General features: G+C 37.2%; 1 protein-coding gene across 1 annotated transcript; it reads left to right on the top strand.

The window, feature by feature from the left end:
* On the top strand, positions 1–3,377 carry LOC142510439 (uncharacterized). Its single transcript, XM_075619613.1, has 5 exons — positions 1–58; positions 492–684; positions 1,539–1,833; positions 1,938–2,135; positions 2,628–3,377. The coding sequence occupies exons 1-5, from the start codon at positions 1–3 to the stop codon at positions 3,375–3,377; spliced, it is 1,494 nt and encodes a 497-aa protein (XP_075475728.1).
* Positions 3,378–15,047: the final 11,670 nt, after the last annotated feature.

Below are 15,047 nucleotides of genomic sequence, written 5' to 3'. Positions count from 1 at the left end.
ATGGCGAATGGACCTAATTTTAATGATCCTATGTTCATCCATCCTTCAGATACTCCAGGTATGAATCTCGTTAGTGATCAGTTAGTAGGAACTGAAAATTATGGCATTTGGATCAGAGCTATGTTGATAGCGTTGCAAGCTAAGAATAAAATTGGATTTACCGACGGTACTTGTAAGATACCTGAAGCTGGTAGTGCAACAACACTGCAATGGGAGAGATGCAATGCTCTTGTCTTGTCATGGATATAATTGAATATTGTTTCTAGAGAAATTTTCGGCTGAATTGTTTATGCAACCGAAGCTTCAGTTGTCTGGTCAGATCTGAAGGAACAATTTGATAAGATCAATGGTTCTCGCATTTTTGCCTTGCATCGGGATATAGGAAGATACCCAAGGACAAAGCACTATTTCTGCATATTATTGCAAGCTTAAACAACTTTGGGATGAGTTTGTCTCCTTGGTGATTTTGCCCTCCTGTGAGTGTGCTGCAGCTAAAAGATATGTCGAGCATGATCAACAACATCGATTGATCCAAATTTTGATGGGGTTGAACGAAAGTTATAGTGCTATACGAAGTCAGATTCTGATGATGTCGCCTTTACCTACAGTAGGGCAAGCGTTATCAATTGTTTCTCAAGAGAAATCTCATTGTTCATTGTCTGCTACTGAGCATCTACCAATGATGTTCTATTCAAATCAGAATAGGGCAAATGACCAACAAAAGGATATCATGAATTGTGAATATTGTAATTGGAATGGACACTCAAAAGAGAATTGATATAAGGTTGTTGGTTATCCGCCATGGCATCGTCTCTTTCGAGGACAAAATAGAGGTGGTGTTAATAAACGCCTCGGGCGAGGTTATGGTAGATGACATAAGAATGTTGCTGATGTGCATTTGGTTGAGAATGTTAAAACTCCACCTTTGCATACTTCTGGTCCTATTCCCAACACATCTCACTACAATAAAATTGGCTTTTCGCAGCACACAAATTCCCTTTCTGCGGGGCACATTGCATGCTGCACAACTGCAAGCTGTTGAAAGTTCAACATTATCCGCGGTGTATGCATACGCACCGCGGATACTGTTATCCATGGCATACATGCGCACGCCGTTAATACTATTATCCGCGGCATGCGTTATGCTGCGCGTACATGCACGCCGCGGATACTATTATCGATAGCGCGCACACGCACGTTGCAGGTAATATAATCTGCAGCGTGCAATGTACACCATTAATATTCATATCCGCAACATGCAAACAAATTCTACATCGTTCGTTTGCAAGCCGATAAAATCAATTCGTTAAAAAAAATCAATCGAATGAACAAAAATGATAAATCAAAATTTTACAAAAAAATTAATGCAACTTTAAGTTTAATTAACACAAAATTGATAAAAGTCATTGTTTTCAGTATACCAAAATAGAAAGTCTGAAAATCCAAAGCAAGATACGGAATCTGTAACAACTAGTTGGTACATATATGGCAGAAATCCTGAAGGTTTTGTGTTTACTTCTGTATTTACTTCTGCACAGTACCGCTCCTGTGTTTACTTCTACACAGTATACAGAAATCCCGAAGCTTTTGGACAATAGCAACCTTCAAACAAGTGTTGAACCTGTGGTGAATATGGCATGTAATTTGCATACATTTCATGTTTCCAAGCCACTTGATACTGGTGCTAATGAACAGGTTGGAGATTTGAGTTTGCTGGAAAATCCTAAGTCCATGCTGGATTCCAATAGTTCAGTTAAGTTGCCTAATGGTAATACTACCCTCATTAGTCAGCTAGGTTCAGTGACATTATCTTCCTCAATCACTTTTCACAATGTTCTCCACATTCCAGATTTTCAATTCAATCTATTGTCCATATCTAAATTCACCAATCCCATAATTGCTTTGTCACATTCTACCCTCATTTTTGCATCTTTTAGGACCTCAAAAGTGGGAAGATTGTGAGGATTGGTAAAGAAAAAAATGGACTCTATTACGTTGAAGCTCCTCAGCCCATGAAGACCCTGTGCCAGCCAGTAAATAGCTTATGTTCACTTTTTCCTCAGTGTAATACTTTACGGTTACAAATGCATCATTGTGGCACAAGCGAGCAGGCCATATGTCTGAATCAAGAATGTGTTTGCTATCTTTTTTGCCCAATAAATTGTCTCTCTTACATTCCCCTGTTTGTCTGCAGTCTGTCTGCAGTCTAAGTAGGAGAGATTGAAGTTTCCTTTGCACAGTGACACTAAAACTTTACACGCTTTTCATTTACTTCATATGGATATTTGGGGGCCATTCAATACCCCAACTTTGAACGGGGAGATATATTTTATGTCAACTATAGATGATTTTACTCGTGGCACATGGGTGTATCGTATGCACTCTAAATTAGATGTGCTTCGCATTCTACAGGCTTTCTTTGCTCTTGTTCAAACTCAATTTTCTAGCAAGGTCTAGATTATTAGGCCAGATAATGCCTTAGATTTCTTCAAAATCAAGTGTCAAGATTTGTTTCTTCCCTTGGCATTGTTCATCAAAGTTCTTGTCCTTATACCCCGCAACAAAATGAGATTGTGGAACGCAAACATAGGCATATTCTTGATATTGCTCGTGCATTGCGTTTTCAGTCTTCTGTTCCTCTACATTATTGGGGAGAATGTGTGTTGACTGCCACATCCTTTATTAACAGATCTCCTAGTTCTATTTTGCATAATAAAACTCCTTATGAATTACTCATGGGTACTATACCGTCATATACTCATTTGCGTGCTTTTGGTTGTTTGTGCTACGCTGCTTCGTTGCCACTGGGACATAAATTCTCTTCCCGAGCCACTCCTTGTGTATTGCTTGGATATTCCACTACACAAAAAGGATACAAGGTTTTAAATCTCCATACCAAAAAATTATTTGCTTCTAGAGACGTGGTATTCAATGAAGATACCTTTCTTTTTGCCAATACTTGTTCTAGCCCACCAAAATTTCCTACTCATTCATCTTTAGTTGATGAAGTTTTTGATACCTCTTCCATTCATTCTCAACTAGCTCCTAATGCAACTGATCATATTCCTCAGCGCTCTTCTCGCTCCATCATCCCACCTATTTGGATAAAGGATTATGCTTGTCCCACCTTGTCTAATCACCGTTTGTATCCAATTTCTGATTTTCTCAATTATTCCCATTGTTCTCCTTCCTATCAAAGTTTTCTTGCATCAATTTCTTCTGTTAAGGAACCACAACACTATCATGAGGCAATAGATGATTCTAGATGGAAAGATGCAATGGCCTTGGAAATTGCAGCCCTTGAATCCAACCATACTTGGGATGTGTTGATCTCCCCAAAGGGGCTGTCTCGATTGGTTGTCGATGGATTTTTTTAAGGTGAAGTATCATTCTGATGGCTCAGTAGATAGATATAAATCCCGGTTAGTTGCTAAAAGATATACGCAACAACCCGGTATTGATTTCCATGATACTTTTTCACCCACCGCCAAAGTCGTTACCATTCGATGCTTGTTAAGCTTGGCTGTAGCTCATGATTGGCAATTGTACCAAATGGATGTTACCAATGCCTTTCTTCAAGGAGATTTGGATGAGGAAATATATAGATCCCTTCCCCAGGGATATTGCATCGAGGGGGCGGGCGGCGCGTAAGGTGTGTAAACTCCGCAAGTCTCTATATGGGCTTAAACAAGACTCTAGACAATGGAAAAACAAGTTTGCTAGTATAATGGTTATTGTTGGTTACACTCAATCTGAGCATGACCATTCGTTGTTTGTTCGGCGCCACAGAGCCTCTATTACCTTGTTGATTGTGTATGTAGATGATATTGTAATCACGGGAAAAAATGATGAAGATATTAATTCTTTAAAGGCATTTTTACATTCTAATATTCAGTTGAAAGTTCTTGGTTTATTGAAGTACTTCCATGGGATTGAAGTGGCTACGTCAATGGAGGGAATTTACTTGTGCCAAAGGAAATATGCATTGGAACTCATAGCAGATTTTGAAATAGCAAGAGCTAATCCTTGTGAGACTCCGATATAGCAGAACCTTAAACTCACCATCCATGAATTTGATGCAACAAGATGTAAGAACAAATCTGCTACATGTAAGGATGCTTTGTTGGAAGACGCGAGCTCATATAAGTGTTTGGTTGGAATATTGATATATCTAACTATTACACGACCAGATATATGTTATGCGGTGCAAAATCTGAGTCAATTTATGCATGCTACAAAGAAATCTAATATGGATGCTGCCATTCGAGTGATGAGATATCTTAAGGGGTCTCCGGGTCTTGGTATTATATTTCCAGCAGCAAATGATTTAAAGATCTCAGCATATTGTGATTCAGTTTGGGCTAGTTGTCCGATTACTAGGCGATCACTCACTGGTTACTGTATCAAAGTCGGAAACTCCTTGATATCATGGCGGACAAAGAAACAGAGCACAATCTCAAGATCTTTGCAGAATCTGAGTATAGAGCCATGACAAACACTACCTGTGAGATTGTTTAGATTCTTTGTATTTACAAAGACATGGGAGCAAACATACCAACCCCAGTAGTATTGCACTGTGACAATAAGGCAGCGATGCATATAGATGCAAATCCCATGTATCATGAACGAACCAAACACATAGAGATCGATTGTCACTTGCTTCGTGAGAAGATCAAGAACATAGTTATTTCAAGTAACTATGTTCCAATGAACCAGCAGTTGGCAGATGTCTTTACCAAAGGTTTGAACAGAGACCAGCATGTGTATCTCATTTCCAATCTTAGTGTTTGAAATCTACACAAGGCTTGAGGGGGAGTGTTGAGTGCTGGTTTTTGGAAATACGTATTTCTCCCTTTCCCACGCTTTTCTTTATTGTTGACTTCTCTAGTATAAATATGCTTTGTGATGGTACTCTTATTTGAGAGATTCAGAACCTTCAATATAGAATAAATAGCGTCTCTCCATATATTTTAACACCTTGACATTGATGTCTTATTTTCACGAGGCTTATTTCTTCATATTTTCTTCCATGCATTTCATGTTTTGACAATAAGCTCAAATATATAAATTGTTATCATCATAAATGGATAAAATGAAACACGTCATGATACCTTCAAAGGTATAGATTAAAATATCATACTTAAGCTCATGAGGTTGATGGCTAGCCAAAGAATGTCAAGGGAATAAAAGTATGTAATTCATACACCATATTTTTTCAATTAGGCTAAAAAGAGATACTAGGGATAATTGTATTTACATGGTAAGATTGAAAGGCTCGAACATATAAAAAAATGGCCTATATCACTTTCATGTTTTCTCATGGTCTAAATTTAAGCCTCGAAGAATATGTATTTAAGTTCTAGCATGTAATAGCGACCACTTAAGACTGCCACAAGACTCGCGACCTTAACTACGTGTTAAGATCTATGGAGGAATTTAGATGGGTGTGAATAAACACCCCACAAATTTTTTTTCTAAAATTAATGTTAATGACCTCTACTGATTTTGAATAACATAAATAGTTTCGTGACCTTCAGAGTTCAGCAAACAAGTGATATAATCAATGCAGAATAAGCCCACCAAAAATTTATGAAAAAATGAAAATTAGTGAAGCAGATGATCAAATGCACGAGAGTTGTTTCTGGAAGTTCGAATGCTAAAATCTTTATACGTCTCCTTTACTGTTTTCCAAAAGATATTTACCAAAGACTTTGATATTTACAGTTTTTGTAAATGCACACTTTTTTTTAGTATGACTTAAACACTTCATGTTGAAACTCGTATTACCAACTAATAAAAAACTTTATGCTAGTCTTCCGAACAGAAAGACTATTTTCTGATAGTTACAATGAGACTATTTTCTGATAGTTACAATGACTCACTCAAATGATAAAATGAATACTTAGGTGGCCGTGAGTATGAATAAACAAAGAACGATCTCTGAAAATATCTGATCAAACTTTAAGTGTATTCTTCGAATATACTCAACAAATCTTTTGGTAAATAACAGATAAATAATCAAGCAATTGTGTAAAGTAAGTTTGATTAATTCTGAGATGGCTTTTTATTGATGATATCAAACATTCAAAATTTAATGGATATAAATCAATTGTACTATGTCCATAATTGAAATCATCAAGATGCCATGTGTCACTTGTCTTGTTCTAGAAGTAGTAGGCGAAACTTAATGCATATGAGTCGGACAGACAATCGGTTAGAATATATCATCCTTAAACAGTGTACTGAACATTCTTTGAATGTTTGATTTTCTGAATTCATTATTCATCTGTTAATGAAATAAGTCTATGCTCATATTTGATCGTTGACACAATTTTTTAAAGTCATCATTTAGTGAAGGATTGTACATTTAGTTCAGTAGATCTTAGATAGTCTTCGTATAACAAGTGGTCTTCTGGACTTAGTGGCTATTGAATTTTCTATGTGCGCTAAATTTTAGTGCTTCTGATTTTAATTACTTCGTATATTCAATTGCATAAAGTAGAAACTATATAAGTGCATAATGAACTAAAAAATATAAAAAAATAGTGCATAGGCTCTGGAGTGGGATGAATATCTCTGCGGAAGCACTTGAACTATCATTTCTTTCTTCCTCATTTTTGGCATCAACCACCTTGATGTAAGAGAATAATTTAGAAATTTGAGATGAAAAAACTCCTACCGACTTTGCTTCAACTAGCCACAACATCCGGTAAGAGAATAATTTAGAAATTTGAGAGGAAAAAGCTCATACTGATTTTTCTTCTGACTAGCCACAAGATCCGGAAGAATCTGTTTCTGATTTTCCATAAGAAAATTTTGTTTTTCCACAACAGAAGCAAGAGATTCTATAATTCTTGCTTTGAATTGAGCAAAAGTATTCTATAGGAAAAGAAGAAAATTTTGTATGTGCTCAACATGGACCATGATTGTGGATTTAAAAAGATCCAATCTAGTTTGGGAATCAGTATCACTGTACTGTGTGTCATGTTGGTCTCACGTACGGTAATTTGAGATAATAAATATGAAAAAAAAAGAATAAACTTGACACCGAGATTTATGTGGAAAACCCCTAAAAATTTTAGGGTAAAAACCATAGACAAAATGAAAAGAATTTTCACTATAATATTTTATAGTGTACAACCCACTCATTGTATTTCCAAAGAGAACATACAATCTCTTAATACATGAGAACAAAACACCTCACAAATATTATAGAACTAATCACTCAAATGCTATAAGAAGAGAGAAAACTCGAAGAAGGGATGATCTGAAATGATCTAAAACATGTTCCGTCTGAACATTTCATCCGAAATTTCAACGTGCATTAATTGTGTGCCTTTCATTTTGTACCTTTATTAAAGTCTCCTGCTGAATTTCCACACTTGCCGACATTTCTCCCATTTGGAGATTGAGAATCAAACACATCTCCACATATCTTTTCAATCTTGACATTCCCTGCTGCTTACGTTTCTGCTAGACCACTTGAGGATCTACACCACTTAAACTTATCAGTGTTCATTGGCTTAGTCAGAACATGAGCTATTTTGTCTTTTGTATGGATCTTTTGCATATCTACACTTCATTCTTCTACTACTTCTCGAACAAAGTGAAATTGAACTCCAATGTGTCTAGTCCTGGAATGAAAGGCTGGATTCCTTGCGATATGCAAGGCACTCTGACTGCAACAAAACAAATGAACATTCTCTTGTTGGTGCCCGATTTCCTTCAATAATCTTTTAATCTATATTGCCTCTTTGCAAGCTTGAGTATCAGCTATGTATTTTGCTTCCATCGTAGATAACACCACAATTGTTTGCAGTTTTGAAACCAAGCTTACTTCTCCCCTGCAAGTGTAAACACATAACCAATAGTAGATTTCCTCTTATCATGATCACCTGCATAATCTGAACCGACATAGCCCCTGACTGTAAAATCTGATCTTCCATAACATAATGCAGCATTTGAGGTACCCTTAATGTATCTAAGGATCCTCTTAACACTGCTCCAATGCTCTCGTCCAGGATTCACCATATACCGACTAATTGCTCCCACTGCTTGAGCAATTTCTGGTCTAGTATAGATCATGGCGAACATCAAACTTCCCATTGCTGATGCATATGGTACTCGAGACATCTTCATCCTCTCTACTTCACAGTTAGGACACATCTCGGAAGATAACTTGAAGTTAACAGGAAGATGGGTCGATATTTGTTTACTATCTTGAATGTTGAAGCGTTGCAAGAATTTATTCAAATAATTTTTCTGGAAAAGCCAAAATTTTTTTTTCCTTATGTCTCGGTGAACTTGCATCCCTAGAATCTTGTTTGCTGGTCCCAAGTCCTTGATATGAAATTCCCTAGCCAACTGTGCCTTCAATTCTTGGACATGATCTTTGTTGGGGCCTACTACCAACATGTCGTTCACATACAACAACAAATAATATACTCATCACCAGACCTCTTGAAATACGTACAAGGGTCAGAACTCAGTCTGTTGCATCAAAGGCTCATGATATATGAATCAAATCTCTTGTACCAACACCTCAGCGCCTGTTTGAGACCGTACAAAGATTTGTTCAACCTACAAACCAAGTTTTCTTTGCCTTTTTCCGCAAAACTTTCTGGCTGGAGCATATAGATTTATTCTTTTAAATCTCCATGAAGAAATGATATTTTCACATCTAGCTGTTCTAGATGTAGATCGAATACCGCACATAATGCAAGAACTGCTCTGACTGTTGTAAGCCGAAACACAAGAGAAAATATTTCATTGAAGTCAATGTCTTCTTTCTGAGCATATCCTTTTACCATCAATCTAGCACGATACTGCTCCACTTGGTTATTATCATCACGCTTGATCTTATAGACTCATCTGTTTCTAATGGCTTTCCTCCCTCGTGGTAGTGTAACAAAATCCCAAGTTTTTTTTGTCTAATGGTTCCAACTCTTCTTGCATTGATATCATCCACAAGGATAAATCCGAGCCTTGAGTAGCCTCGTGGAAACTCGATGGCTCACCATCCTTTGATAATAGAAAATATGTAGTATTGCTTTCAGTGACATAATTTGAAAGCCAACCTGGTGATCTTCTGTCTCGAGTTGACTGCCTCACATTGGAAACCTAAGACTCAACATGTTTTTGTTCTTCATGCTCTGGTACTGCTTCACAAGAAATTTGACATTCGTCTGTCTTATTTTCCACTTGAAATATAGTAGTTTCTGAATTCAGTGTGCCTTTGTCTCCTTTTACTTTATCTTCTTCGAAGATAACATCTGTGCTGATAACAATCTTGTGAACAGTAAGATCCCACAAGCGAAACCCCTTTATCCCATCAGCATAACCCAAGAAGATACATTTTCTAGATTTTGAATCCAACTTCGATCTTTCTTGCTCATTGTACAGAACATACACATGACTTCCAAATGTATGCAAATGAGAATAATCTGTCGGCTTCCCGTCCACATCTCCATCGGAGTCTTCAGATCAATCGCCACTGAAGGAGAACGATTGACAATATAACAAGCGGTTTTGACTGCTTCCACTCAAAATGACTTGTCTAGATCCGCAGCCCTCAACATAGCCTTTGTTCTATCCAAAAATGTTATATTCATACACTCTGCCTCTCCATTCTGTTGAGATGTGTATGCTGTCGTAAACTATCTTTTGATGTCCTCATGTTGACAATATGCATCAAATTCGTCACTGGTATATTCTCCTCCATTGTCAGTCCTCAGACACTTGATTTTATTTTCAGAATCAAGTTCAACCTGCGCTTTGAAAGCTTTGAAGATCTGGAAAACATCTTATTTCTTCTTGATTGGATACACCCAACATCTCCTCAAGAAATCATCAATGAACGAGACAAAGTATATTGCTCCTCCTGGGGATACAACCGGTGCTGCGAGCCAAGTTTTCTTTGCCTTTTTTTGCAAAACCTTATGGCTGGAGCATATAGATTTCTTCTTCAAGATCTCCATGAAGAAATGATGTTTTCACATCTAGATGTTCTACATATAGGACAAACACCACACATAATGCCATAACTACTATGGCTGTTGTAAGCCAAACCACAGAAGAAAATATCTAATTGAATTCGATGATTTCTTTCTGAGCATATCCTTTTACCATCAATCTAGCATGATACCGCTCCACTTAGTTGTTGCCATCACTCTTGTTCTTATAGACCCATCTGTTTTCAATGGCTTTTCTCCCTCGTGGTAGTGTAACAAGATCCCAAGTTTTATTCTTGTCTAATGCCTTCAACTCTTATTGCATTGCTATCATCCATAAGGATACATCCGAGCTTTGAGTAGCCTCGTGGAAACTCGATGGCTCACCATCCTCTGATAATAGACAATATATAATATTACTTTCAGTGACATAATCTGAAAGCCAACCCGGTGGTCTTCTGTCTCGAGTTGACTGCCTCACATTGGAAACCTCAGACTCAACATGTTTTTATTCGTCGTGCTCTGGTACTGCTTCACAAGAAATTTGATATTCGTCTGTCTTATTTTTCACCTGAAACATAGTAGTTTCTGAATTCAGTGTGCCTTTCTCTCCTTTTACTTTATCTTCCTCGAAGATAACATCTCTGCCAATGACAAGCTTGTGAACAGTAGGATCCCACAAGAGAAACCCCTTTACTCCATCAGCATAACCCAAGAAGATACATTTTCTGATTTTGAATCCAACTTCGATCTTTCTCGCTCATTGTACAGAACATACACAGGACTTCCAAATGTATTTGTTTGAACATTTCATGTTCGCAATCTTGATTTTGATGTTAACAAAACTTGTTATTGTATTTCTAACATATTTACTCATGTGTGAAGTTGCAAACACAAGAAGCAAACTGAAACTGAATTTAGCCAAACTGAATTTCTGGCGAGCTTCGGTGTTTTGATGATATATCCCTGCTGCATGATTCAAATAAAAATCCGAAAACCTGACTGATCATAAATCTCAATTTGAAACAAGTTGTATTTCACGTCAGTTGAGCAAAATCGAATGTTATCATGGTCTAACTGATCGCTGAATTACCGAACTGATTGCACGAAAACAACAATCAGTTGGGTTTGAGCAGTTACGGTATTTTAGTCATATCTCTCAGCTCATTTATCGAAATGAAGAGATTCGGTATGTGTTGAAAAGATAAGATGATGATATACGAATCATATTCAGAAGTCAAAGTCTGAATCGAAGCTTAATATGCTGATGAATGACAATGAAGCTACTGGTTCTGCACAAACTGAAATCAGCTAGGATGATTTCAGAACACTAGCTGAATTGAACTGAACCAGCTGCTGACCAGCTGAAACTGAACCAGACCAGCTGAAACTGAACCGAACCAGTTGAACTGAACCAGACCAACTGAACCAGCTGAACTGAACCGAACCAGCAGCTGACCATTTGAACTGAACTGAACTGAACCAGCTGCTGACCAGTTGAACTGAACGATCAGTTGAGTTGACCAGTTGGAAAAAAAAATGTCTAGCAAGACGAATTTGACCGTTGCAATATCAGAAACAGTACAGAAACTTTCCAAACGGTCATATTCTTGTGTTTAACGTATATATCATTGTTGGGGCTTATAAATACAACATCTAGAAGATCAAACAAGAGCTTTTGAAGATGATTAAAAGCATGTGCAGTTAGCATGAAGAAATCAGCTAGTTGAGAGCACAAGCCCTTGTGTGAGGATATATTTTAGATGTACACTGTAAAGGATAAATTTCTCACACACAATCACTCACACATATACAAGATAGTTGAACTTCAAATATTAGTTGAGTGAGTCTTGCACAAAGACAATAAACTTGTGTATGTAGTCTTTGCATATGAGACATTAAATAATATGCTGATTGTGAGGTGCTGCCTACAATCTTGAGTGCTAGGAGTTCAGTTAAGGCAGTAGCGTAATTCCTAGCTGAATGGGTTTGTACAAGAGTTGTATAAATCAAAGTCTTCTAGTGAATCCTTCCCAAGGGGAAGAAGGGGTGACGTAGGAGCATTTGAAGTTCTCCGAACATCCATAAAAAAATTCACGTCTATTTGTTTATTGCAATTACTTATCATTTCCATTGTTTTAAGGATGCATTGTTGAAGCATTTTATGTGTTCTTCAAATACAAAATTATTGCATACCAAGTGTTTGATAAAATGCTTCAACCAAAATTTTTTTTACTCATTCAACTTGCATATATTTTAAATGCTTTACAAAATGTTAATCGGTTTCTATGAAGGATTATTTCGAGTGTCTTCCACTTGGTTTGAAAACCAAACTCGATTTAATTCATTGGTGTTCAATATTTCAAGAACCGAGCTATTGTAGCTCAACAATGATCCGCCTAATCGATCCTGTCAGTAAGCAAATGAGAATAATATGATGGCTTCCCGGTCAACATCTCCATCGGAGTCTTCAGATTAATCGCCACTGAAAGAGAACGATAGATAATATAACAAGCGATTTTGACTGCTTCCGCCTAAAATGACTTGTCTAGACCCGCAGTCCTCAACATAGCTCTTGTTCTGTCCAAAAAAGGTTATGTTTATACGCTCTGCCACTCCATTCTGTTGAGGTGTGTATACCGTCGTAAACTGTCTTTTGATGCCCTCATGTTGACAATATGCATCAAATTCGTCACTGGTATATTCTCCTCCATTGTCAGTTCTCAGACACTTGATTTTCTTTTCATAATCAAGTTCAACCCGTGCTTTGAAAACTTTGAAGATCTGGAAAACATATGATTTTTTCTTGATTGGATACAACCAACATCTCCTAAAGAAATCATCAATGAACGAGACAAAGTATCTCGCTCCTCCTAGGGATACAACCGGTGCTTGCCAAACATCCGAATGAATCAGCTCCAGTATTATTTTGCTTCTTGTAGTAGAAGTGTCAAACCTTAATATTTTTGTTTACTGGAAACATAATGCTCACTAAAGAGTAATGATACTTTTGTAAGTCCCGGTAGCATCTTCCATTCTGAGAGAATTTTCAACCCTCGTTCTGACATATGCCCGAGCTTTTTATGCCATAATACTGTTAATTCTTCTCCTGAACCAATTGATGCAACATCTAGTTCCGCCTCTTTATGTGTTTTCTCTCAAAAGTACATACAGATTTGTAGCAACATTTTCCGCCTTCATAACCACAAGCGCACTCTTCACAATTTTCACGATCTCATTCTCGATACGGGTTTTGCACCCAATATCATCCAATTTCCCCAAGGACAAAAAATTCTTCGTCATTTTTTTCACATGTCATACCTCTTGTATGGTGTGAATGGTGCCATCAGAAATTTTTATTTTGATAATACCGACCCTAGCGATTTCCAAGGCATGGTCATTTCTCATAAATACAGATCCTCCTGAGACTAGTTCATAAAGATCAAACCATTCTCTCCGAGACGTCATGTGACATGTCGCTCTTGAATCCATAATCCATGTGTCACAAAATTTGTGTGCATTCTGCAAATGTTGTTGCTTCGCTGAATAATAAATTACCGCCGCCTGAAGTACAGGTGATATTTCCTTGAAAACTCTTTTCAATACCCGTACACTCTTTGTTGAAGTGCCCTTTACCGCCACATTTGAAGCAGTAAATATTTTTCTTCTTACTTCTCGACTTTGATCTACATCTTCTTTGGCTCCCACTGGAGTTACGGTCCATAAATCTTCCTCTTATCATCGGTAAACCTCTACCTGCTTCAAAGTTACCAACCTATGCCCCGGCTTTCTTCACCAAGAACCGCAGTTAAGACGTCGTCGAATTTTATAAAGCCCATAAAAATATTGTTGGTCATGTTGATGATAAGTTGATCATATGAATCTGGTAGACTTTGAAGTAAAAGCTCTGCACATTCATTTTCCCCTATTTTATGCCCCATGGAAGTGATTTGGTCAAATGGAGTATTTAGTATGTTGATATGGTCGGTCATCGATGAGGATTCCGCCATCCGAAGAGTATAAAGCCTTCTCTTTAGGAAAATCATGTTGTGTAGCGACTTCACCTCGTACATCTTTGTCAGAGTATCCTAGATAACTTTTGATGTTTTTTTATCTCAGAGATACTTGACAATACTTTGTCTGCTATAAAAAAGTGTAAATTGACAACAACATTAGGATTCATCTCATTCTACTTTCCTTCATCCGTAATTTCGACGGGTCTATCCCCAATTAGCAGCCAAGCAATTCTCCTTTCTTAAAACTGCTTGTATCTTTATTTTTCACAGCATAAAATTGCTTCCGTTGAACTTTGCTATCTCGTACATGCCCGCATTATGTCTACAACAATTTAGTAGACTGAACAAAATAATCTCTCCTCAATAAAAAATCTCAAAAAATATTTTCTGATGTGGAAGATCAGTCTAGGCTGCAACCACAGAGCATACCCAGAATTTTCAGAAATTTTAAACCAAGGCTCTCATACCACTTATTGGTCCCACATACGGTAATTTTAGGTAATAAATATGAAAATAAAGAATAAATTGGACACCGATATTTACGTGAAAACCCTTAAAAATTATTAGAGTAAAAACTACGGACAAGATGAAAAGAATTTCCACTATAATATTTTATGGTGTACAACTCACTCACTGTGTTTATAGAACTAAGCACGCAAATGATATAAGAAGAAAGAAAACTCGAAGAATCCGTATGATCTGAAATGTAGGAATGAGGCACCTATTTATAGTTAAATTTCGAGGTCTGAAACTGCGTATAAAACGCGTTCCATCTAAACATTTCATTCGAAATTTCAACGTGCATTAATTGTGTGCCTTCATTAATGTCTCATGCTGAATTTGCACAGTTGCCGACATTTCATTTATAAAAAATTCAAGAGACTTATCCATTGTCGCAAGATCTTCTAATTTGGATTCAACCGGAGAGATACGATCAGATTCAGGAGAGGCAACTGCATTTCTTGCAAATATTTCTCGTGTTGCCTGAACGCGAGCATCCCGAAATTTTATTGTATCACTTTGATGAATAAATAGAGATTGTGGATCAACGGGTGTGCTTTAATCAGTAGTATCAAGTGCA

Source organism: Primulina tabacum, chromosome 1 (genome assembly GCF_025594145.1).
Source record: "Primulina tabacum isolate GXHZ01 chromosome 1, ASM2559414v2, whole genome shotgun sequence".
NCBI classification, from domain to species: domain Eukaryota; kingdom Viridiplantae; phylum Streptophyta; class Magnoliopsida; order Lamiales; family Gesneriaceae; genus Primulina; species Primulina tabacum.
This window is presented reverse-complemented; position numbering and strand designations above follow the sequence as displayed.

Coding starts and splice junctions, on each gene's coding strand:
- LOC142510439 (XM_075619613.1), top strand. CDS start 1: ATGGCGAATGGACCTAATTTTAATGATCCTATGTTCATCCATCCTTCA. Junction 685..1,538: donor ACTGAGCATCTACCAATGAT/GTTCTATTCAAA, acceptor ACTTCTGCACAG/TACCGCTCCTGTGTTTACTT. Junction 2,136..2,627: donor TATGTCTGAATCAAGAATGT/GTTTGCTATCTT, acceptor TTGCGTTTTCAG/TCTTCTGTTCCTCTACATTA.